General features: G+C 45.5%; 7 protein-coding genes across 10 annotated transcripts; 3 read left to right on the plus strand and 4 right to left on the minus strand.

Annotated features, from left to right (window-relative positions):
* Positions 1 to 6: 6 nt before the first annotated feature.
* On the minus strand, positions 7 to 13,989 carry Invadolysin (leishmanolysin-like peptidase, invadolysin). Of its 2 annotated transcripts, XM_015183156.2 has the most exons (10): positions 13,862 to 13,989; positions 13,008 to 13,786; positions 5,605 to 5,756; positions 2,816 to 2,846; positions 2,646 to 2,728; positions 2,451 to 2,562; positions 1,991 to 2,376; positions 1,514 to 1,927; positions 1,147 to 1,439; positions 7 to 1,091 (listed from the first exon to the last, which is right to left on the minus strand). In XM_015183156.2, exons 2-10 carry the CDS (start codon positions 13,128 to 13,130, stop codon positions 631 to 633), a joined length of 2,055 nt encoding a protein of 684 aa, XP_015038642.1. In that variant the 5' UTR covers positions 13,131 to 13,786; positions 13,862 to 13,989; the 3' UTR covers positions 7 to 630. The 2 variants fall into 2 exon arrangements, with proteins under 2 accessions (XP_015038642.1, XP_001358210.1); XM_001358173.3 differs by having other exon boundaries at positions 13,008 to 13,989.
* LOC13036429 (uncharacterized) lies at positions 7,572 to 8,374 on the plus strand. 2 transcript variants are annotated; one of them, XM_015183456.2, is made up of 4 exons: positions 7,574 to 7,672; positions 7,723 to 7,869; positions 7,927 to 8,103; positions 8,157 to 8,374. In XM_015183456.2, the coding sequence occupies exons 1-4, from the start codon at positions 7,616 to 7,618 to the stop codon at positions 8,313 to 8,315; spliced, it is 540 nt and encodes a 179-aa protein (XP_015038942.2). In that variant the 5' UTR covers positions 7,574 to 7,615; the 3' UTR covers positions 8,316 to 8,374. The 2 variants fall into 2 exon arrangements, with proteins under 2 accessions (XP_003736383.3, XP_015038942.2); XM_003736335.3 differs by having other exon boundaries at positions 7,572 to 7,672; positions 7,723 to 8,103.
* Positions 13,990 to 14,881: 892 nt separating the features above from the next.
* Positions 14,882 to 17,202, plus strand: LOC6897016 (unconventional myosin-XVIIIa-like). 2 transcript variants are annotated; one of them, XM_002137165.3, is made up of 9 exons: positions 14,882 to 14,993; positions 15,054 to 15,097; positions 15,162 to 15,438; positions 15,495 to 15,677; positions 15,737 to 15,897; positions 15,952 to 16,208; positions 16,267 to 16,639; positions 16,700 to 16,902; positions 16,969 to 17,202. In XM_002137165.3, the coding sequence occupies exons 1-9, from the start codon at positions 14,966 to 14,968 to the stop codon at positions 17,096 to 17,098; spliced, it is 1,656 nt and encodes a 551-aa protein (XP_002137201.3). In that variant the 5' UTR covers positions 14,882 to 14,965; the 3' UTR covers positions 17,099 to 17,202. The 2 variants fall into 2 exon arrangements, with proteins under 2 accessions (XP_002137201.3, XP_033233935.1); XM_033378044.1 differs by having other exon boundaries at positions 14,924 to 14,993; positions 15,054 to 15,082; positions 15,209 to 15,438.
* Positions 17,203 to 17,612: 410 nt separating this feature from the next.
* Positions 17,613 to 18,385, minus strand: LOC4801048 (tRNA-specific adenosine deaminase 2). Its single transcript, XM_001358174.4, has one exon. The coding sequence runs from the start codon at positions 18,275 to 18,277 to the stop codon at positions 17,795 to 17,797; it is 483 nt and encodes a 160-aa protein (XP_001358211.3). The 5' UTR covers positions 18,278 to 18,385; the 3' UTR covers positions 17,613 to 17,794.
* Positions 18,386 to 18,441: 56 nt separating this feature from the next.
* On the minus strand, positions 18,442 to 19,507 carry Smug (Single-strand-selective monofunctional uracil-DNA glycosylase). The gene is made up of 2 exons (XM_001358175.4): positions 19,166 to 19,507; positions 18,442 to 19,111 (listed from the first exon to the last, which is right to left on the minus strand). Exons 1-2 carry the CDS (start codon positions 19,475 to 19,477, stop codon positions 18,584 to 18,586), a joined length of 840 nt encoding a protein of 279 aa, XP_001358212.3. The 5' UTR covers positions 19,478 to 19,507; the 3' UTR covers positions 18,442 to 18,583.
* Positions 19,508 to 19,552: 45 nt separating this feature from the next.
* Positions 19,553 to 20,372, minus strand: Det (baculoviral IAP repeat containing deterin). The gene is made up of 3 exons (XM_001358176.4): positions 20,090 to 20,372; positions 19,848 to 20,027; positions 19,553 to 19,783 (listed from the first exon to the last, which is right to left on the minus strand). The coding sequence occupies exons 1-3, from the start codon at positions 20,237 to 20,239 to the stop codon at positions 19,655 to 19,657; spliced, it is 459 nt and encodes a 152-aa protein (XP_001358213.4). The 5' UTR covers positions 20,240 to 20,372; the 3' UTR covers positions 19,553 to 19,654.
* A 140-nt stretch (positions 20,373 to 20,512) lies between these two features.
* On the plus strand, positions 20,513 to 23,785 carry m-cup (ankyrin repeat protein mann-cup). Its single transcript, XM_001358177.4, has 5 exons — positions 20,513 to 21,276; positions 21,507 to 21,829; positions 21,959 to 23,133; positions 23,202 to 23,330; positions 23,390 to 23,785. The coding sequence occupies exons 1-5, from the start codon at positions 21,146 to 21,148 to the stop codon at positions 23,612 to 23,614; spliced, it is 1,983 nt and encodes a 660-aa protein (XP_001358214.3). The 5' UTR covers positions 20,513 to 21,145; the 3' UTR covers positions 23,615 to 23,785.
* Positions 23,786 to 23,967: the final 182 nt, after the last annotated feature.

A 23,967-nucleotide genomic window follows, 5' to 3' on the forward strand; every position in this document is an offset into this window, starting at 1 on the left:
CCATGGTATGGTCTCTTGGTTTATTCACAATTCTCACACTAGTCTATCCCCACTACAGAGTACAGAGTACAGAATACATATTACAATTTGAGGGCAGAGTTCACATACATACATTCGTTAAATGCTCGATAGGCAGCTGAAACACTTTAAACTTAGACGAGAAACTAATCATCGAGTAAATATGTAGATCACATGAAAATCAAATCAACGAATTTCGAAAAGCGAGAATTAAACAATTATAATAAATAACAAGGTATTTTTTTGGGCGATGCGAAACAAAATAACAACACAGAGCCGGGTCTGGGACTCCCGAACATCAAATAAAGTAGCATCGGGCTTTGGAATGTTTAGAACTTAGAGCTGCCCGTGAATGTCCTCCTCGTTTGCTGTGATTCGATCTCTCACGGACACACTTAACAAAGATCACATGTAGGGATGGACAAAATACATTTACAATTATAAGTATAAGTATAGCTAGATAGGGGAGGCATGGGTATGGGAATTACGTTTACAGAGGGACCTATAGTTAGACGAATTGAGCTTATGATACAGCTAAAATGTACAAATTTCACTAAATACACGTAGAGCAACGCAATAAAACTGCTTTCAAGTGGATCAGCGACTGTTGGCCTAACTATGCCCCAGCCGCAGACCCGCCGCCAGCAAGAGTGCAGCACTGATTATGGCCACGGAACGTTGTTGTCTGCTCTCCGCGCCACAGGCAAGATTGTCGCGCGGGTATTTGTTGAGTGGATCGGCCTCCTCACCGGGCCGGCACTGTTTTCCCTGGGCGGCAAAGTGGGAGCCGCACAGCTCATGACATGGCGGACACATGATCGCACCCTTGTGCAGCCAGCCATTGGCGGCAATGCGGATGGAGAGCTTCTGGCCGGGGAACGAGCACTTGTAGGTGTAGTTGCCCACCAGGATGTGCAGACGACCGTCGAAACAGGTGTACTTGTAGCAGCCGCTGCCCCAGTGCTGCCATTCGCGGGTCTGATGGCAGGAGCGCTCCTCCCACATGGCCTCGCTGTGATCAAAGCACTTCGAGCCATGGCCGTAGCTCTCCAAGGCAAAGTTCTTCTCCGGCTCTGCAAGGGAGTTGCTTTAGCAAAGAGCAGAATCAAATATAAGTCTTGTAGTTACTCGGATTATTCTCCACGAAGCGACAGTGGGAGCCGCGCACTATGATGTTCTTGCTGCGCCAGGTGAACTCCTGTATGTAGGGACAGTGGTCCGCCAGCGAAACGGAGCCGCCGTAGAAGCCCTCCTCGCCGCTTTTTACATTTTGGAGGCTGTCGAAGTTCTGATAGCTCTTGGGCAGCTCGTAGTCGTGCCGGATGAGATTGCACAGCGCCACCGAGTTGCGATCGTCGGTGCATTCGGTCTGCAGCGGATCCTGCTTGACCTTCGAGCAGAACGGATGTATGGAACGGCCTCTGTGGAGATCAAAACAGGCAGAACAGTAAGTACTTTGCTAGAGAAAACTCTAAGAGCAGACTCTATTACCCACCTGGCATGATTCATTTGTATCCAATCCTTGCAGCTGCGCATGGCAAACGAGCAGCCAAGACCCTTGCCCCAGCTGAGGGGAGTGGCCATCGAGTAGTTGGCCCGATACCAGCCGGAGTCCTCCATCAGGGCGAGGGTGATGCGTGAGAAGACCGGCGACTGTGTGTGCGTGCCAGTCATGGCCTCGTTCTCGAGTATGCGCTTCTCCCAGTGAGTCAGGGCGGTGCCCTCGCCGCCCTGATCCTCTAGCTCAGCCCCCTCGAGTTTGTCGCAGTCGAAGTGGGCACGCGCCTCGGCCACCACGCGAGGCGTCACCATCATATCGACCTCCTTATTGACATGGCCACCACGCACAGACCAGTTCTCGCGCACCACCTTGCGTATGGTCTCGTTGCTCCACTGATGGATCTGCAATCTGAAAGGAGATTTACATAGGTACTAATATGTAGGCTCCTTTTTCCCCTATTTCTTTGCTTACTTTTCGTTCAGGAACGGCTTGCCTGTTTCCGATTTGCGCGGCGTGCGCGGTCGTCCTTCGTCATCCCTGAAGAAGGCGTACAGACTAACGGAGAAGCCCAGGGCATGCAGGATCTCGTGCTTGACTGTGGATATGAGCGTCTGCAGCTCCTGCGGCTTGGTGCTGATGCTCTCCGGACAGAGATTGGCGTGCCCGGCTATGGGCCGGTCCAGGGCCGCCTCCTGCTGACAGTGGGCCGCATAGGCCACTGTTAATCCCTTGAAGCAGCGCTGCGTCTGCCGTGCCGAAACATAGAACACAAAGTCCGCATTCTGGATGCCGTCTCCCGGCTGGGTATTGCTGTCTATCCGGCAGTTCTGGCCAGTGGCATTGCATACGCGACAGACCTGAAACACAATCCATTCGCATATGAGTAAGGGATTCATGGGAAATTGGGGGGAAGGTGAAAGGGTAAACCCACATCCAAATGCTCGTTGGGCACCTGCACCTCGCCGCACATTGTCGTCGCCTTGCACTGGTCAATGCAGTGGGTGTGGCCGTTCTTCACGTAGACCTGTGTGCTGTCGCATTTCCTGCCGAACAAAAGCAGAAACAGATGTCAATTCATGGTTATTTTATAATTGGCCAGTGCACTGGCTTTGTCCCCGAACCTTACCTATTCAATCGTATAATGCCCTTGGTCTCTCGGACCATCAGGGCCTGTTCCCAGAACTGCACGGCCTCCGGCAGCACAGTGTCCTGAAAGGTCAGAGGGGTGCATTATTAAATGTCAAAACAGATACATATACACCTTTGAGAAACTTTGAGCAAATTTCCACCACTTACGTTTATCAAATTGAACTTCTCCTCCTCCAGCCTGAAAGGGGGCGACACGGCGTAGGCATGGAAATATAAGAGGATTTCGGGTTGATTAGTTTTCAGTTTTTGGAAAAACAAACGGGTGGACAACCAGCCCTGAGTGCCAGCAGCAACAAGAGCTTGTTTCATAATTGATTGGAGTCTGTTGGGAGGTTAGAAGTTAGAAGAACAAGTCCCCCGTATAAAAGGGGGACAATTTATATATGTATTCCTGAGAACGTGTCTTCTATTTGCTGCTATGTTACCAAATAAATTGGGTTATTGGTATTGATAGACTTGATGGATTCTGGCTTTATTTGGGTTAACATTGGGGTCGTTTAAATTGCACGCATCGAGAGACTGCAACGGAAGCTTCTGAAATTTGCACTCCAGCCTTTGGCCTGTGAGGAAATGTGAGGAACCTGGGGCTATCGAAACCCTGGAACATCTCATCTGCAGCTGTCCGGCTCTCTCAAGGGCAAGGAGGAGATACCTGGGCGCCCCAGTGTTGGCATCACTGGAAGATGCCTCCAAAAGGACGCCACAGGAACTGCTGGCCTATGCTAAAAACACCTCGATTCTCGGGGACTTTTAAAACCACATTAACACTCCCGCGACGGTTCATACACCCCCCCATCCGGATAACTAAGGGCCTTATTGGCCTATGCGTGGCCCCGCTGAGGGCCGTCCGGGTTAACCTAACCTAACCTAACCTTTGGCCTGTTCCATTCCGTTGACGTCTTAAGAGGGCAGATGTCGCCTTGTGCATCCCTTGTCGCTGGAGGATCGGCTCAGATCTTTATCTATGATCTTCTAGTGGGTTACATCGAGTGCCCTGGCCTGTACCAGTACGCCTGCCAGGAGCCTAAGGAACCAGGCACCCTTTGGCTTCCATGAGCACATCTGTAGGGGCCTGGGAAAGGATCTCTTCTTTTGTGTTAATTTATAAGATAGAAATAAGCTAGTCTAGCCAGTTTAGGATTGTTTTGAATAAATACAAAAATGATCTCTCAATTGAATTCTGACTTTTATCTGTCCCACTCTTATTGCCCTCCGCTAGCTGCCTGATACCTGTGAAACGCACTGTTTACACTTGTTTCAGCCACTTACTTATACATATGTACATAAGTGCCATATTATTAATAGAGAGATTGATATCGAAGCCAAATCGAGTCAAGTAAGTTTTCCTGCTGACCTTGTCCGCTCTGCTGTCGCTGGCCAATCGAGGGGACGTTCGATTTTACTGTAAATTGGATGGGATCTGGTGGAGCAATTGCTGGGGCTGTGGCTGGGGCTACGGCTAACATTAGGAGAGCCGCCACCGCGCCTAGCTGCGTTAATTTGGACAAATTGCGGCTGCTCCGCACTGAAAAACCAATTTGGACTTCAAGTGTTACTCAACTCGACTCGACTCGACTCGGCTCGGTAACGGTGCATGGCCAAAGCAACGCACAGATACAGATACAGATACAGATACAGTTAACAGAGTGAGCTGTTTTCTTGGCTACGATACGTTTTTGCCTCTTTTTTTTGTGAGGCCTCAACTTGACATTCGGCCAAGTCAGATTGTAAACTGTTTTGCTGTTTGCTTGGCTGCCTGCCATTAAAGTGCAATTAAAGGCAATTTCCATACCCTAGCTTAGAGGAGGGTATGATCGTTTTAGAGGAGCCGGGGAAGGCCGGAGGAATAATAGGGGATTTCTGGGGATCTTACTGCAGGGCACGTCCTTGCTCCTTTTGCAACTATTCCTCTCCTTCGATGCTCATGCGAAAAATGGAAAAGAGTATGCCCGAGAAGCGAGAGGGGAGCATTGGTAGACTGGGACCGATGCTCGCGACCGAGAATGCAGTAACAAAATACACATATGTAGTGTGCGTGAAGCGGTTCATCGACTCGAGACTCGCCGAAAAAGGTTTTGTTGTTGTTGGAATCCTCCCAAATTAAAAAACTACAAAATAAAATTAATAGAAAGATTTCTTTCTCGATTGTTTCGTTTTCGTTTTAAGGTTCTCCAGTTTTCACATATTTTTGGTGTTTGCACCAAAACGAAAATTGTGGTTGCCCTGGTCAATTTTTTCCGAGCAAAATATGAGGTTGGGTTAAAATAAAACTATTTATAAAGAAAGCTAAAGTTAAAAAACCCTGATATAGGGGTCAAATTTATGAGAATGCATCAATAAGTCATCTATTTTTTTCCTTTTGCAATTAAGGGTCGTTTCGTTTCATTTCGTCAACGAAAATGTTATCGTTTTGAAAACGATTAAATCTTGCGGAATGTGAAACCGGGAGCCCCAATTTATGTGTATTCAAAAGTAAATCGAAAAAGCATGTGGAAAAGGGAGCCTGGCTGAATTCTGTTCTTACACGGTCTTTTTTTTATACGTTTTTGATTTAACACGGTTAAAAAAACCAAAATTTTAAATTTTGTACACGATTTTATTTCATTTAGCATGATGTACGATGTTTTACACGTTTTTTTCTGGAACCAATCAGCCGTGTAAAAACGGAATTAGGTGTACATCCTCCAAGAGCATTGATTGGTTCTATGTCCTATGAGGTCTGTAATCTACCCATATCAATTATCCATCCTTTTAAGTTCGGGTGTTCTTTTGAGTAGCAGATTCCCCCACAAAGCGATTGACTTTCAAGGTCCCCGAACAATAAAAAGAGTATACAAAATTCGTTGCCCTAACGACTGGAGACTGGACTTTTTAGAGCTATAGCTGGTGTCTGGTGGCTGGTGGCTGGTGTCTGGTGCCTGGTGGCTGGCACTCACCTGTAAACGGAGTCATCATAGACGAGCAGAATGCGCAGCGGCTGCTCGGCGGTGACGCTGCGCCGGCGCACGCTATGCACGGCTGCGTCGCTGCTGCCGGCGGCGTCGTCATCATCGCTATCAGCCAGTTGGATGCGCACGCCATGGACGACCTATAAAAGCGAGAGATATAAATAATGAGCTAAAGATGGAGAGAGAGATAGAGAGAGATTGAAAGGGAAGACTGAGAAAATCACTCAGCGGTGCTTAAACGAAAGCGAAAACTGCTCAATTTTGTTGCTAGTTTTCTCATATTGTTGTTAACATTTTAAATGACGACATGTCACACAAAGGCCACACAAAACCCAAAAACCCAAACCCAAAGGCAAACCCAAAGGCAAAGGCAAAGGCAGTAATTGGTCTGTGCAAATTGCAGGGAAATTAATTTTAAATTGCCCGCCAAAATGTCGAACGATTGGCACATCGCAGAGCCAAAATGTCAATGATTGGTGTTGCTTGTTTCCCTTATATTGTATTATTTTTCGCTGTTCATTTATTAGTGGGTTATTGTTTTGTCTTTTGCCCAACAGAAAAATAAAAAAATAATAATAATAAATATGCTTTGCGGTCATTGTGCAATGTGTGCCAATTATTAGGAATAAATTAGATGTCGTCGTCGTTGAATATGCATGGCAGGGGCGATGATAATCTCTTGACAGACAGCGACACTCAACGGCATAAATTCGTGGCAAGTATCTCAGAGATGCACACACAGTCAAGACTGAGGCATGCTATAAATATTTTTTCATTTAAGGTTGCGGCGTCTGGGCCTCCCTCTAATGGCGGGGGCGGTCTTGACTGGTCTTGAAAGCTATTCAATTTCACGTCAATTACCCCTGGGAGGGTGCATTAAAGTAAAAATGATATGGTCTTAGGGGCCTAGGGCCGCATCCATCAAGAACATACAGAAAGTAAAAGTAAAAGCCAGACAACAAAGGAACAAAATAATACAGCTAATTTGCACACAAAATGGATTGACAGACAATTCTGCTGGGGATTTAATTGATAAAAAGCCATGATGCCTGCCATAAACGATGCCGTGGGAAGTGATTTGTGAGGTGTTCCCAAGTGTGGGGCTGCCGAGTGCTGCTAAATGGCACCAAGAGACACCTGCACCAGAGCCAGAGCCAGTGCCAGTGCCAGAACCAGCTCCTATTTGTCGCAGAACAACAATGGTAATAGGTAATGGTATGGTAGTAGCTATGGCAAATGGCGATATTTATCTAAAAGACTGACAAAAGAGTTTGGCCTTGAAATGAGCTGAACAAACAGGGGCTGATAGCGAGTGCGAAAGGGGGGAGGATTGGAGTGCTGAAGGGGGGAAGATGGTAGTGCTGAAGGTGGGAATGATTGAAGTGCTGAAGGGAGCACTGATTGAAGCTCCCTCCTTCGCAGGTCGCAGGTGATCTTGGGGTTAGTCATCATTATGAGTAAGCTTTCAAGGGCCACTTGTCACGTGCACTCACAATGTGCTATATCATCGCTCAAAAACCCCCGCCTCCAGGCAACCCCCGTCCTCAAAAGTATCATCTGTCTCTGAGATAAAGATGGGCAAAGCGTAAGCCTTTCAAAGAGCCGGCTTCAATCGTGACGATCAAAACGTAGCCCCTCCAATAGCTCGACATCTCTGCGGTTGAATGCATTCAATAGGCATTTGAAAAACCACACAAATTACAAATCATCTGCGAAACGTTTGGCAGGTGAAAGATTATGACGCACAATACCGTTTTGGACAGCCATTAGCGAGAGGTAGAGAGAGAGAGACGGCGGTGAATGCAACCCCATGGCATTCCTCGATGGATGCGAGTGAATGCATTTCATTAATCGATTCGCTGGTACAACAATCATTAAAATCGACAAATGATTTATAAATGCACATTTAATTTCAATTTTAAATAATTAAAACTACATCAACAGAACACTAATAAAGTGTTGTATAATCTACCGAAATATTCCAGTACAAATCGAGAGGATGACGAGAGTGGTTTATTTGTCTGCAATATTCCTGGGAAGCCTAGCCTATTTCCATGTGAGTGTGGCTCTCTGCTGACTCGGAATCTCTAATCTATGATTCCTTAGGTTGAGGGCTCCTACAAGTTCAATTCGCTGGCCTGCGAGGTTGTTAGCCCACAGCTGGGCTGGATCAAAGAGTGTGCCATCAAGGCCATCGATCGGAAGCGCAACATGTTGAATATTGTGGCATATTTGAACAGAACCATTACAGAAGTAACTAGTGATCAGAAAAGACACCATAAACTGCATATAGTGTGTCTATTTTTTCAGTTTCAAGTCCATTTTCGATTGGTGAAACGCGAAAGCGGTGGCTGGCATCCGTTTCTGTACGATATGAAGGTGGATGCTTGCATGTTCTTCAGGAACCGCCGAAAACTGTTTATTCCCAATTTAATTTACACAACATTAAAGCAGTTTACGAATGTAAATCACAGCTGTCCGTATTTGGTGAGTCTATCGCTTGGTCTATCATGAACACTTTCGATGGAACTTTTTTCAAGGCTGGCACTGAACTGAGTCTGATGCATTGGTCTCCGAATGAAGCGATGGTACTCGAGAAATTTCCCGTAGAATTTGGCCAATATGGACTACAAACAACTTGGTATACGGGCAAAGTGCGTGCTTTGGAAATTAATGGCTCAGTTCTATACTATAAGTGATTTGTATTTACTTAATACCATGCTCTTGAGGCTCAAAGAATGACTGATTCACTCTGGCACCCTTTCGGACACACTTTCTAACTATCGCAGTGTACGCTTATTCAATCTCCGATAAGACGTAATGGCCAACTGGCTTGCATTCAAAGCACAAAGATTGGAATATCTAACAAATTTTCTCGGTTTGTGGGCCACATTCGAGCGTGTCCAGCTTTGGAAATGCGACTCACGTTTAAGGCAAAAATTATAGCAAATTATCGGCGAACCGAAGCTTCAAATACCCTTGCTGATTCATCGGAAAGTTTCGCAAAGCCACATTCAATGTAGAGTCTTGGACTTTTCTTCGTTTGATGTTATTTTCGGTTCTGTTTCGGCTCCTAAGATCTGGCATACCCTTGGCCAGGGTATATGCACAAAAAGTGTATCAAAGCAAATAAAGAAAAGAGAAATGTACCGCTAAAGCCACAGTTGGCTGCGCCTGCGCCTGCTTGATTACCTCCCGTATTTACTTTTAAAGCCAAACAAATAAGCTGCACAAAAACTGGTAAGCATAAATAGCAAAAAACCCGAAGACACGCACGACGCCTGCCCAGCCCCGCCCAGTCCGTGCCTTGGGGCGGGCGGCGCACCACAAGTTGGCCGGATTATGAAGCTCCAACGCGGTTTGTCCAGTTGCGCATGCTAATTTGGGAGCGGGAATCGATCATCGATCGGCGGTTGAGTAATTATTTACGTCTATGTCTGTCTGTCTGTCTGTCTGTCTGTCGGTCGGCCGTGCATGACAGCATTTCTTTGACTCTTTCTCTCTTCCTTTTCGGCTTTTGACGACTGTCACCGTCACCTGCGCTCGTTCAATGCTCGGCTCAAGTTCGGCAGATCAATGGAACGGGCCGTTGAAGCTTTCAAGCCAGTGTGTTGTTGTTGCTTTCCATTGAGCATTTTGTTTGTGCTTTCACTTTCATTGGCACGCCACTCTCAATCTCACTATCTGGTATTCTCGCACTGTTCCGCTCTCCCGACTCTCCGTTTTCCGTTAATTGTTTGTTGTAATATTGAGCTGCTCTTTTTTTTTGCCGACGGCTACTTTGCATGCTGAACGGCTCTATGGCTGTGCAACTTTGCGATGCTCTCTTTTGGTGTCTGTCCGTACCGCTCTCCGCCTCATCTGTTTGCTGATTATCATTTTACTCAATTTATTTCTTACCTCACAGCTTGACCGCATTGGCAGTGTACGGCGGGGGACGCGACTGGGGCCTGACACTGTGTTACTTAATCGAAATCATTAAATGCATTCACTGGCGGCCTCCCCCCAAGCACTAGCTGATCACGCGGATTAAAGCCCATTAGCACTGTTCGTCTATCTCATTCAATTTACGCAGCTTACTGTTATTAATCGGTTCCGTTCTGGCGTGGTCTGCCTTTCCATCAAAACAAGTGGAATAGTTGCCTTTTCAGGCACGTAGCCGCACAGCCCCGTGAGAGCGTTCCGTTCAAATTGAAATTCCAGCAATTGGCACGCCGAGAATGGAGCGGGAAAAAAGGGGGGTTTCAAAGGCCTGCTACCAGAGGCCCATGAGCGGGGCTACGTTGGCTTGTGCAAGGGATCCCATACCATACCAATGACCTCGACCATCATAACGTTTCCTGTTGTAGTACAGGGTACAGTCGAGCTTCCATCACAGATTCCACAAAACAAAAACATGAATGCTTAAAGGGCAGTCCTCGTACGAGTACGTAATCTGTTCATTTTTTGTTATCTTTGTATATTTTGCATATCATGTTAACTTTTATGTAAATAAACATAAAAATTTACATAAAATGTAAATTACATTGTCAGATACTTGAAGCAAGACCCGTCATCATACATGTTTACATAATGATTGAATCGTACAAATTAGTCTTAATTAGGACAGGTTTTTTGTTTCTATACATTTGATTAAAGAATAATAGGAGTTAATATTATCTGGAGAAGCACACCCTGGAATATATGCCTATCCTGGTATGATAGTTCGTTGTGGGTAAGTCGTCTTTAGGGAAGTTGTACTGTAGTGGTCACAATACGAGTATGTACAATGAAACTTCTCTTCTCCTGCAAAAGACACTTGTTCACTTGTTGGCAGTTCGCCAAGTTCGTTTCAAAACCATTTCATTTAATGGCCCTGAAGCGGTCTGTAGTACGCTTATGCTAACTACAGTTTGCTTTCATTAAACGTGTTTCCACTTGCCTCGTAGCGTAGATAGATTCAAGATATTCATTCGCATGCTGATTTGCCCGGTGACGGCTTTTTCTACTGCTTTTATAACGGCTACCCCCCCACGGTTTTTCCTGCAGCTAGACCCTCCTTTGTTCAGTTCTTCTCCTGCTTATCCAACAGTTGCTGCTGGTGTTAGTAATTGGATTGAGCAACAGCAACAAGTTCTGCTGAAGTGCCCGTCATATTTCTCACTTTCTAGGCCCCACTCCTCCCACCATTCCACGTGCTGGATACATGAGTTGCTGCAGCTGAGCGACTGTATAACAGAAGCTCATAATTCGCTTATTATTGTACAATGGATAACGAGTCGTTTATTGAAAATGACAAGCAGAACAACGGAACAAAAAGCGCTCCATTTACCTCTGGCGCTACAGAAAGCGGGCTCCTCTGCACTGAACAAAATTGATTATATGCGAGGAAACAAAATCTCGCAGCTAGATTAAATTTCAGAATATAGTTTTAAGAAAAACATGAAAACCGAAGTGCAAACCAAATCATGCGTAGACCTTTCTGCGAACAAAAAAAACTCCAACAGATTATTGGATTTAATTGGAGAGCAAAGTTTTGCCACGCAGCCAACCGAACTTCTTGAAGCTTCCTCAAGCGTTAATTGGGAGAGCGAAATTCAAGCGAAGAGCGAAAGGAAGCTTAAGTAGAAACGCCTTGGGAGAGCTTACAATCGACAAACTTCGAATTTGCGTGCATGACTCAGTTCGCAGTTCTCATGATATTTTTTATTAAGAAATGCCCGAGCGAAGTGCATCTGTATTCGCATTCATCCACTCATCCGGTCGGCCTTTCAACAGTTCCACAGCATCGCTGTCACTGCAACGTCGACAAATGATTCAATTTGGAAATTTTACATTGTACATACAATACGGGCTTATTTATGTACTTGTTTCCACTCAATTTATACCAGCTTAATTAGAATCGTGTGCTCCTCCTATATGAGTATATACCCCGTACAATGTAGCATTTATAAAAGTAACGAAAGCTTTGCGGTTTTAGGGGTTTACGGTCAAAGTACAAACATACATACATACATATGTATATGTACATATCTCCCGCATATATTTATTCATTAAATCTCCACAACCATGGCACGTGACAGGATCGATCTCAAAGTGTAAGAAAGAGAGAGAGAGAGCGCGACCGAGATCTCTGGGTTGAAAGGGAGACGGCCTCTGACGGTATATTTTGCACTCATAAGAGTTTAAGTTACAGATAATTAATTTATTTGCCCGCCGGGCAACCTCGACAGCATCGTTAGATACAAACAGGTAGCGTGAATTAATTCTCTCAAGTCACTTTTACTCCAAGTGGAAGTGGAACTGGAACTGGAACTGTAGTACTAGTCATGTAAATTTCCCCCATTGCACAATTGAAGGCGACCTTTGTCTATGGCGACATGCCAATTAAAATTCCGTTGATTGGAAAGAAATAAAATATGAGAAAATCCCCAAAGCAGCAAAAACAAAATAATGGAATCTTAGCTTCGGATGGGCCATATGAAGCTCTGAATACCCTACTTTGCACATCGATTTTCGAACTGAAAAAGATTGGATTATTTTGATGATCAATCTTTTATGATATTTTGTGAAATATTTTAGATTCTCCATTTTTCAAAGCCAAAAACCAATAGGGACCTGGCTGTAACCAGTTGGCGGCCAGTGTCTGACATTAAGACCATAACTAGATCAGATCGCTCGCTCATACATATGTAGGTACAGTAGCTACAGGTGCTGGTAGTGAGGCAACCATCCAACGAACCCGACCCAACCCAACCTCTGGTAACCACATTGCATGCACTGCACTGCACTCTGCTGAATCTTAAGTGCGCATATATAATTATCCATTCAGTGGCATTAGTCAATAAGCTGCGGTTTCCATTGCTCTTGTTTTTAACCAGAATCATTCGGGTGGCTGGCTGGCTGGCTGCATGAGAAACCTAATTTAATTGAACTTTAATGACACACTAATTAGATGTATTCGTGGTAAATCCTCCTTTGTAAACAACACCAATTAGGAGCTTCGACAAAATGCCGCATTCCGCGTATTCCGACTATAATATTTTCGTTTTGATGTCCTTGCTTACTCTCATAATAACAAATATTACAATGAAAAGATTTGTTCCCCCTATTTGTATCCATTTGCTTGGAAAAATCGAATACAACATTCAGCTTCTATGCCTTTACAGAATTCGATTTGTTGCTCTGGTTCGGGTAGGGAAAATAATGATGCGCTCACTTTCTAGAAGACTTTAACAAACATCCAAATGAACCGAATGTACCCTTTGTTCGTTACAAGTAGCGTTTTTGCAAAGCTCCCACAAAAGGGACATTTCGTGGAGTTTCCTTTATTTGTATGTTTGCTTTTCTTTCGTTTCCTGGCAACACCATGATTCCTCCTCCACCTCTCCCCCACAATCGATGGCACTTACCTCATGGGCTTTGGGATGCTGGTGCTGACAGTTGTGTGCGTTGGCCGTCGCCAGAAGCCAGCAGCAGAGGCCAAGGGCCACAAGGAATGTGCCCGGTTGGGTCTGCAGCGGAGGCAAGCCCATGTTTAGGGCGTGGGACTCGTACTCTGAATATAGCTAATTATAGATTCCTGGACAGGATTGTTGCATCGTTTTCGCCGAAGCAGTCGCTCCACAGGATGGATGGTGAATCTCTTTCTTATTGGAGTGCGCGTTCACTGGACCATTTGGTAGTTCGCTTATGACGGCATTCGTTGTTGTACGAGTATTTGTTTGCTTTGTCAATTACTCGTAAATCGCGCTCTGCGAAACCGGTCCCTCTGCTACCCGCCCCCGGTTCCTTTCCACACACACACACACTCACACGTACAACCGCATATATGTATGGGTGTGCAAAAACTACACCACTGAAAAAGTGCGGCCTTTGGACTACTTTTGTTTTTGGGTGGGTGTGTCCCGCGCGAATTCGACCCACGCCGCTGCAGCAGTCTTAGATTTAGTTGCTTTTGCAGCAAGCGGCTTGGCGCTGCCACAACATCCACATAAATGTCAAATTCTCATGAACTTCCCGGCGGCAGAATGCATTGCACGGTCCCTATTTCTCTGGCTTATTTATCCGCGCAACACATTTACAAATCAGCGTCCATTTAATCGAATGTTTTCATTGATCAAAACGTTAAACACACAACAAACAAAAACAATGACGCGGGTGGGGGGTAACTCCACAGCGATAGAGCGTCCTGTGCGAGGGGAGGTTGGGTGGTGTTGTTATTTTTGATAAATCGAAATATCAATAAGGGATATTGTGTCTCTACCTTAACATTGTATCAACGCAATTGATATTCTAAATTTTTATAAACGTATTCGGCGTTTCTTCTGTTTTCTGGGTTTCGCGACCGCGGCGGTTTTATCCACCACCGACGTTGAACTAGTTGGGGCCTAGTATGGGTGTTGGGGCTACTTGTAGAAAACAGAAGGGGGGAGTTAGAGATTTTAATTTTGACCTGCCAATATATCGATACATATTTTGTTCTGATAGTTTTAGGTGATATGTATTGTACCTGCGAAATGATGTTATTTTTGCGGATACATCATCAACGGAACTACTTTTCTGAAATAAACTATATTTGGCTTTTTTCACTTCTCCAATTTTGATTTTTATGTATCTTAGCGATGCATGGGTATTTATCGATACTTTTATGCGATAAGCGACGATATTCCTCTATTTTGATATTCCGTTGAATATTGCTGCCCAACTACAAGCACTCAGCGCAAAAAATAAATTTTGCCCGATTAATCAATCATTTTTCTACAATATTGGCTAAATTTAAAAACTCCTTTTACTGGATTGTGTTTAAAATAAGTTTTGAACAAGGAGCTCAAAAGAAATGTCCCCTTTTTTACATAGTAACTACACATTTGCTACATTTCAACAAATTTTCCTAATCAGTTAGATTCCTGCATATTTTTGGTAGTTTAGAATCCTTTAAAATTTAGAGACTATTTTTGTACACCTACTAAAATAAAAAAGTGACAAACATTTCATCAATCGCCCTTTGCACACCTTGGCATCTTCGAGATATACCCGCAAAATTTCCTGCTTATCGATATTTTTTGTGTGCATTCAAAATTGGGCAATGAAAGTAACTTGAATAATTTAAACTCTTAAGTTTAAAGCCGTTGAAACACCATCGTTCCATGGTGAGTTGATTACTTTATCCATGCTCCAACTTCCATAAATTAATCTGAAACCAGATCTCAGTACAAGTAACATCGGCATTAGCTGTGACAGCAATTAGTTCAACAGTAGAACTGAGCATTTACAAACTTTTTGATTTCCAAACTACACTTAAAATTATTATTGTTATAAATTGATTTTGTTTTTTTTTTTTTATTGCATTACTTTTTAAATATTCAATATGCCACTAATCGCGGTTAACATTCGCCGTGAGTTACCAGTCCCCTGGCATTTATGAACCCAACATACTCCTCTTCAATTCATTGCAGACACGAAGGCTAGCTACCTTCGCTCATTGGTAAATAATTTATGGGTGAGTTGCTTCGATAGAAGGGTGGGCGGGGAGCCTGAGCCACCTAATAAGTAATATTCTCCAGGTCGAGAGTGATGAATCGAGCTCACCGGCACTTACATCCCGATCCAGGAGGTCAATGTCGCTTGAGAGGTATTCGAGAGGTGGGGTTCCAGGAAAGTTCAAGGGCAGCACTGCCTCAACTTCATTTCCAGTAATGGACTCCGACTCCTGCCAGGGGTCTGAACACGATCCCAAGACAGACTTAGAGAAGCCACAATCCAAAATCCTGAGACCAGGGATAGACCTAAACATCACTGCTGAGCAGCCCCAGAGCCTCGTAACGACGGAAGACGACACACGTAAGTTTAACCCCTCATCTCATTTCCCTCGGGTCCTTTTTTCGAATCTCTTGCAGTCCAGGGCGAATCCCACATGCGAATCCAAATGCTGGAATCCCATCAATCGGATCTTGTACAATCGTTGGGGTCATTAGATCCGCCACAGTCCGAGATGATTGGCACGTACAAATGTATGCCCCTTGTGCCCGACGAAGACAGCAAGTGGGTTGTCCAAAATAAAGACCCGATCTTGAATTTGCGTGAGTTTCTGTGGTTTAAATTCCCATCCTAAACAACAGCAGTGTCTTTCCTTTTGTAGCCACAGAGTGTGTGCAAGATCTTAAGGATCATTGCCAGGCTGCCGTGGATTCGGGCTTCAAGTTGCTCTACGATCAACTGGAGCGCATCCGGTTGGCCAACGACGAGTTCCAGGCGTCCCAACAGAAAGAGGAGCTCCTGGTCAACCTAAAGAGTCTTCTGGTATGACTGATTAGCACACGCTTAAACTGTAGGACTCAGGCCTCTCCGTTTTAGCTTCGGAAACATAACGAGTTTATGGAGGCTCGGATCTTAGAGATCACAAAGACTCACAACGAAAAGATGCAACGGCTCCAGGAGGACTTCGAGGTTAAGTTGAAGGCGGAGCAGGACAAATATCACCCGAAGTTGGAGAAGCTGCAGAATTTGCTGCGGGACTGCGAGGCACAAAGAGACGATTACGAAAGGCAGCTAAAGCATAAGGACGACACCATTGAATCGATAATGGCTGAATCAAACAAGAAAATGTCTCTGTGAGTGAAGCGACCACATCCCAGATGAACGGTGTCTAACTTATCTATCTTTAAATAGCAATTTGAATCTGGAGCATCAATTGGCGGAGTCGAGTGCTGAGCTGGCCCGGACACGGAACGAGCTCGTCGAGAGCAGGGAGCATATAGCTTATCTGGAGGCCGAATGGAAGGAGGAACACGAGCACCACGAATCAGAGGAGAGCACTCAGAGTGTGCAGCAGGCGCTTATAGATCTGGAACATGTCAAGTCAGAGCTATATGGGTCCCAGCAGCTGGTGGGCGAGATGAGGGCACAAGCGAAACGCGACGACTTGATGATATGCCGGTTCACCGAGGAAATCAATACCTGTCGTCTGAAAGAAACTGAGAGCCAAAGAGCTTATCAAAAACTTTGTTTGGAATCTGCCGACAAGGACACACAGATAAATAAGGTCCTTTGTCGAAGGATAGCCCTTAAAATATGCTTTTTATATATGTATTTCTGGTTGCAGATGCGCCTCAAGCTGGACTTGATGGAGGAGCAGCTAAGCCATGCCTATGAAAAACAGGCGCTCCAGAAGCAGGAAATCAGACGCTTGGAGGAGTTTACAAAAGTGTTAGAGGAGGAAAATACTCGCGTCACGGTCGAAAGGGACCAGTATCAGGTAGCCAAAAACACTGAGAAACAGCAGGTTGAAAACCTTACGCAGCAGCTGTAAGTACTGAAATATGTCGCTTTTTTCTAGCCCTAATATGATTTTAAACAATTTCCGATGTGCAGTCGGGAATTTGTAGACTTCCTTCTTAACGAAGGGAAACCCCCAGCTATCATTGAAGGTCTCATCCACGTTTGCAATAGATGTGGCTGCATACATCAACGGCAGCATCAATCTAGATCCACAGTCGCGTAAGTTGGGGAAACGCAGGGAGCGCAGCAGCAACAGCGCAACCAACAAAGAGCACTTGATATTGAATAATATTAAATATATAAATAAATACTGTTTTCACGTTTGGAGTTGTTAGTCAAAATTGCATTTTCGTTTTTTGCTACTTCCGTTTTTTAAATTTTTTTCACATTTGCTCATTTTCTGTTACTTATAATTTAGTGCTGTTAAGCGCACATTTTAGTGATCCGATAGTATTATCGATAGCATGAGTTTCTTTTAATTCTGAACATAGCCTGCTGTTTGGCGCCAACTTTACAAATTGACTAACATTTCAAAGGACTTTTTTTTCGTCCGATTAAATAAAATTCCACTCACTTTTCCTGAAAAGTTTTCCTTTCCTTTTAATAGGAAAACTACAGTAGGTTAATAAAAATTTCTGGGGTAGGTAACGATTTGATTGATTGATTTGGTCAAGCCCTTGCATTTACATTCACGTTAAATCTTTTAAATACAAAAATATTTTTTTGAGTTGTCTTCCTATAGTTGTACAGGCACAGCCATCACTACACACATGTCCATGCTGTAGCTTCCTTGTAATTGTATTTATGTTTAAGCATATGTTCACAACGCCATATACATATGTCTTAGACTATGCTTAAAGTTTATAATAGACATACTTCGAGTGAAATTTTTAGGGACAGGTTCTAAGGTGTAGTAATTTTAATTCTTCTTTTTGGCCACTGTCGGCGCCGCCGGATTGTCGCCCTTGTAGAACTCCTTCAGCAGCGCCATGGCCTCGTCGCCACGCACGCCTCCAGTGATTTTGATTTTTTTTCCCACCACAGCGCCGACATTCACTACCGTCTTCCCGCCGAAACGATCGTTTTCGCAACCAAAAATAATCTCCTGGACGCCCAATGTGTGCAGGGCGGCAGAGCACATGATGCACGGCTCCACGGTGACCACCACGATGATCTCGCTGAACATTTGGCGTGCTGGCAGATTCTTCTCCCGACAGTAAGCCAAGATGGCATCGATGCAAATGAACTCGGCATGACGGGTAGCGTTCCGGGATACGTTCACTTCGTTGGCGCCACGTGCGACGACTTTGTCCTCGTGCACAAAGACACAGCCAACGGGCACCTCACCTGCGTCACGGGCTCGTCGCGCTTCCATCAACGCTTCCTCCATAAAAGCGGCCATTTGGCATGGAAAAATCTTCGAGGAAATTGGGGGAAAAAAAATCAACAAAACAAAAGACGACGACAAAATAGCGAGCGCTTTTCAACACTAAAGGCGCTGATCAGCTGATTAGAGGTGAGCACGATCTGATAGCTTCGATGTTATCGTTTTGTTATTATTTTGAATAAATTATTGTATATTTTATTATGAATATTTTGTACTGATTGTGAATATTTTTGGGCCTGCATGCCTTCCGATATTGCCAGCGGAATGTCCTTGAATTTTATCGATGGGTTCTTGCAGTTCACGCATTGAAAATGCCTTTGTTTATACCTCATTACGCATGAACTGTATCAAGCCATGCTGCTCCAGAAACTCCTGAGCCTTCTCTGGCCAATTTGTGTTGTTTACAGAACGCGGACTTGGATGCGCCAAACGCAGCAAAGACACCGCTTTGCAGTATTCCGAGCGCTTCAATGTTTGGTACACATAATCGCCCACAGCTACCACCACCTGGGGCCTGACAATCTGCAACTGCTTCTCCAAGGCATCCAAGCAAACGTCACGGATCTTCTGCTTGTACGGACCCTTTAGCTCGGTCGGTGTTATGTTTTTTCCGGCAGCATCGAAGAAGGCAAGTGGACAAAAGTTATGCACAAAGCATTGTCGCGAAAATGTGTCTAGTCGGCCGCCCGCCAAACGTAGAAATAGTTCCCACAAGCGCACCCCACTCCGCTCCTCTGTTTTGCACTGCAAGCCCACAACTGGTCGCTTAGGATGGATTATTGGCGGCCTTCCGACCTCTCCGGAGATCTCCATTAACTCGCTTACAGTGCGCACATTGCCAAAGGGAATCTATAAGAGGATTTTGGGTTAATTGCTGACGGAGCCAAGCTGACCTGAACGTACTCCCGTTTGAGCTATGCCAGTGGGTCCCGGATTCATGCCTATGAACATGACGCGCTTCGGTCCATCTAGAAAGCGGCGCAAATAGGCGCAGTGCAGGGATGACGCGTACTCCACGGGATTGTATGTGCATGAAATGGTCGGGGGCGTGGCAAAGGTTTCAAGCGTCTCATTGAGGCTAACTTCAATGTTGTAGAACTGCTGCCACGGGGGCTGTGCAAACAGAGCAGATGTGGTCTCTTCACTCATGGGAGCTTTTTTGGGGTGCGCCTCAGACAGTTCCGCTGTCCGCAGGGCTAGCTTTCGCTTCAGCATAACGCTTTTTGAGATTTAAATAATGAGAGCGCGAGCTGATAACAAAACAAACCGAGACAAACCAGGGGGGAACAGATGATTTGTGCTTCGGGGCTGCCAACCTGATTTATTAAGTGATTTCTATAGCTACAACATAAAAAATGTTAAAATTAAATATACGCGCAGCTAATCCAAGCGTTATTTGTTATGCGTAAACTTATCCAGACTGTTTTCGTTATCGCTAATAAAGCCCTGCTTGAAGGCTTTACAATTCTTCTCTATGCTGGTCTTGACCACACGGCCCAGTATTTCTAGAAATTGTGTCACCTACGAAAGGATGAAATGCAATGATGAAATGTGGTTCCAAACGCGGCTGCTGCTGCGCACTTACCGTCAAATCCTTTTCCGCACATCCTAGCTTGACGAATTCGCATTGCGGGGCGTGCTTCAGATGCTCCTTCCAGGGATCGTCGTCCGACTCCCAGCCATCCAGGGTTTTGTTGCATACGAAGCATGTGGCCGTGTCATTCTCCCGCTTTGTGCCCGTCCAATAGAAGCCCGCCTCAGCCATCTGCATTGTAATGTGTCTAATTATTATCGGACCAAGCACAAACCATTTTATAATCCGCTTGCCTTGGATATACTACAGGACGACTGCTCGGGGAAGGGCCAGTCCTTGAAACTCTCCACACGATGTTGCTCCAGCAAATTTAGTTGCCGGAACATCTCCAGCTTGTCCCCAACCACTGCCCCCGTAGCATCAGTTGCCGCCGTAGCATCCATTAGCCCTCTTGTTTCACGTTTATCACACAAACAACAAAAAATATTTCTTGACAGACAAGCGAAGCGCGTCGTTTGTTTTGCTGTACTTAGGGATGTCAACTTTATATCGATATCAATATATCGATATATATATTTTTTGTTGATCATATATTTTTGTAAGTGTTAATTTTTTCAGCTACCGAAAATATATTTTTCCAAAAAACATCATCGACACAACACCTTTTTGAATTCTGACAAAATCAACACAATTTTTCAGTTGTTTCCAGTCGTTAGATCATACAGCACGGAATTTTATTCTGCTTATTGATTCTCAGTTTAAAAAATATAAGTGTTGTGTACGCGAAACGGAATTTATCGTCGTTTTGTTTTGAAACTGTCTGTCACTGGCTGGTAACAAAACAGCCTACTTTGCTGTTATGCTGCTATGTTAGATCAGCTGTTTCAGTTATTTTCTGCTTGGAGTTGGCACACACGAAACGAAAAAACAATACAATATTTAGTTTTAAACAGAAACAAACACTAAGAAACCCAGTTATTTGTTGTTAAGTTAATACCATTCCCAGTGCAATCGGTGTTTTTCCCTTTTCCCGTGCTAAAAGTGCTGCCGTTCTACATTCGCGGAAGGTGCTCAAAATTGATTAGAAAAAAAGAAAGTACTGGGGGCCAGTCAGGCGAAAATCTACCGCAGTCACGTCCTTGGGTAGACGGGAACGCAACCTAGTTGACGCCAACGGTCCGCCACGCCCCGCCTCGCCTGCGCTCGCCCAGTTCTGAACCGAAGTTAGTAGGTCAGTGTCGCGTCGCGCTGCAGAAGGCTCAAGGACAATCCAGGAAGCAAGCTCGTACGCACAAAGCGAGCACAGCCAGGGGCAACCATTAACATACCATCGGCGATGAAACGCGTCCATGGCTAACGAACGGAAGCAGTCAAGTCCCAAAGTGGAGCTGATTAAACTGAGCCACGAGCTCATCGAAGAGTGCAAGCGCAGCCTGGAATACTCCATATTGTCCCGTCACCTGCGGCACGAGCTAGAAAAGTATGTATTGCGAGTGTAGTGGCTGCTCTCGCATGCCTTGCAGCTTGGCGCTCGCGATAGAGGCTGAGAAATACTCAGCAATCAATGTTTTGATTGTTGTTTGGCGTCGTTGAACCTGTCGCCTTATCAACGAGCGCCCATAGACAAGCGAATCGCGGCCTCCAAGAAATTTATGGCTGCACGTGCTGATCAGAACTTCCGTCCTAATCCGTTCCCGTTCTCATTCGCAGGCTTCCACGCGAGTCACGTCGCGAGGTTGTGCGGCGGCAGCGCAATGGATGCGCCCCCCTGTTCATTGCCAGCCGGCGAGGTGCTGTGGTCGTTGCCGAATATCTGATAACCATCTGCGAGGCGGACATCGAGCAGCGCGGCCACTACGAGGTGCTCGAGGACAACAGCTTCCACTATGTCTCGCCGTTGTGGGCGGCGGTCGTGTCAAACAGACTGTCCATGGTCAAGTATCTGGTGCGCATCGGCTCCGATATAAACGCCCCCTCCGACTCGGGCTCGACGCCTGTGCGTAGTGCTTGCTACATGACTCACACGGATATAGGTGAGGATTTCTTAATCGTTCGCCCTGGCAGCTGCTCAGCTCCCACCATTCTTAACAATATACATTTCTATTACGACAATTGAAGACAACCCACCGTCATATTAACTCACACGTAATTGTTGCTTACAGTCAAGTTTCTCGTGGAGAATGGGGCCGACATCAAGCGTCCAAATGTGAATGGTGGCACCTGTCTCATCAACTCCGTGCAATCGGTCCATCTCTGTTTGTATTTGGTGCGCAAAGGAGCCGACATCAATGCAAGGGACATACAGGACAAGACGGCGTTGCACTATGCCATTCAGGAGCATCGACTGGATACCACCAGAATGTTGATAGAGCAGGGAGCCGATCCTTTTGCGACCAGTCGCTATGGGGACGACGCCTTGCGCACCGCCTGCCTCAAGGGAGCTCATCATATATTCGACTATCTCAAAAAGGAATTGAACTATTCTGCTCTGCGGCTGGCAGAGGCGCACGAACTGATGGGCTCGACTTTTCTCGACGAGCACAACGAGTCGCGTGTGTGCATACTGCACTGGCGAATGGCCCACCATATACGGGCCGCCTGCACGCCGTACATTGAGAAGAAGCCCGCCGTTCCGTTGCGCAGTGCGTACAACAATTCGGTAGAGTTTACGACACTCGAGGAGCTGGACAACATTGCCACCGACATGGATGCCATGCGCATTCAGAGTCTGTTGATCTGCGAACGCATCCTTGGCCTGACCCACAAGGATATGCTGTTCCGATTGACCTTCAGAGGTGCCTCGTATGCGGACTCCTTGCAGTTCCAGCGCTGCGTTGATCTCTGGCGCTTTCTGCTCGAGGTGCGTGTCTCCAACTGGTCAATTCTGCATTTTGAGACCTGTTTTGCTGCACAGGCGCTGGTGCGCCTTCTGCTCGACCTGCATGTGCAAAACGTGAGCCACATACGCACCGAAGCCGGGGCACGTTTTGTACAGGATGAAAAGATTCTTCCGCGATTCGAAGATGTCCTGGGTGTGTTCCGCACCCTCGCTGAGAGCGCGGTCCTTGTGAAGGCCTTGCTGAAGCAACGACCAGTATTTCGCCGGCAGCAGGAGAACTACGACCGCGTGATGCGCTGTCTGGCCCATCTCCTCTACTTGCTGATCAATACCGTCCCAACAGAGCCTCAGAAGAAGCTGATATATCAGGCCGTTCACGAAACGGTTGTCGTTGGCAATTTGAGGAGTGCCAGCACCTCGGACACCCTGCTCCACCTGTGCTCCTCGCGGTTGAATGTGATCAAAAGCGGCTATATAACCGACGATAATTTTGCCGATGTATGTGACATGAAAGTGCCTTCAGCCATTGAGGAATCCTTATTAATGCCATACTTTCACCCTTTCAGAAGACTGTGTTTCCCAATGCTGATGTTATAAAGCTGCTCATCGAGTGCGGCGTTGATGTCAACATCAAGAACGAAGCCAAATCTACCCCCCTGCATGTGGCTTGCCAGCCATACAACTTCAACAATGATGTGAGCAATGATTATTGTTAATTCTTAATTATAAACTGTTTAACGTTTCCCCCCTACAGATTGTCAGCTTGTTGCTCAAGTACGGAGCGGACATCGATCAGCCGAACCGTGCCGACAAGCGGCCTTACGACTTAATTGCCTCCAATCCCACCAGCACCATTCCGCTGCTCAACTTCGTGACCCTGCAGTGCCTGGCGGCGACGGCCATCAGTAAGAATAAGGTACCCTATCAGGGTCAGTTACACCGACAGCTGGAACAGTTTGTGCGCAATCACGAACCATAGGATCTGATCGGATCTGATCGGATCGGTTCGGATCATTCTAGCTTTCAGTCAAAATTGTTGTAGTTTCACCTTGGCTTACAAACTTCGGACTGTCCAAATTTCACCAAGTGTATCCGTAATCTTTGTCTCGCTCTATATTAAATACAGATATTAAAGATATTTACATGCATATATCTACTGTTAAATCGGCTTAATGTAGATCTAAACGAAACTCCTCTAAATTCGAAAAAACAACTACACCAATCACATAAAATGTAAAAACGATGAAGCGGTGTTTAAACGATAAAAGTGATATATATATATACTATACTACATAGAGATTGTATCTGATCTGATCCAATCCGTTAATATTT

Source organism: Drosophila pseudoobscura, chromosome 2 (assembly GCF_009870125.1).
Source record: "Drosophila pseudoobscura strain MV-25-SWS-2005 chromosome 2, UCI_Dpse_MV25, whole genome shotgun sequence".
Taxonomy (NCBI): Eukaryota; Metazoa; Arthropoda; class Insecta; order Diptera; family Drosophilidae; genus Drosophila; species Drosophila pseudoobscura.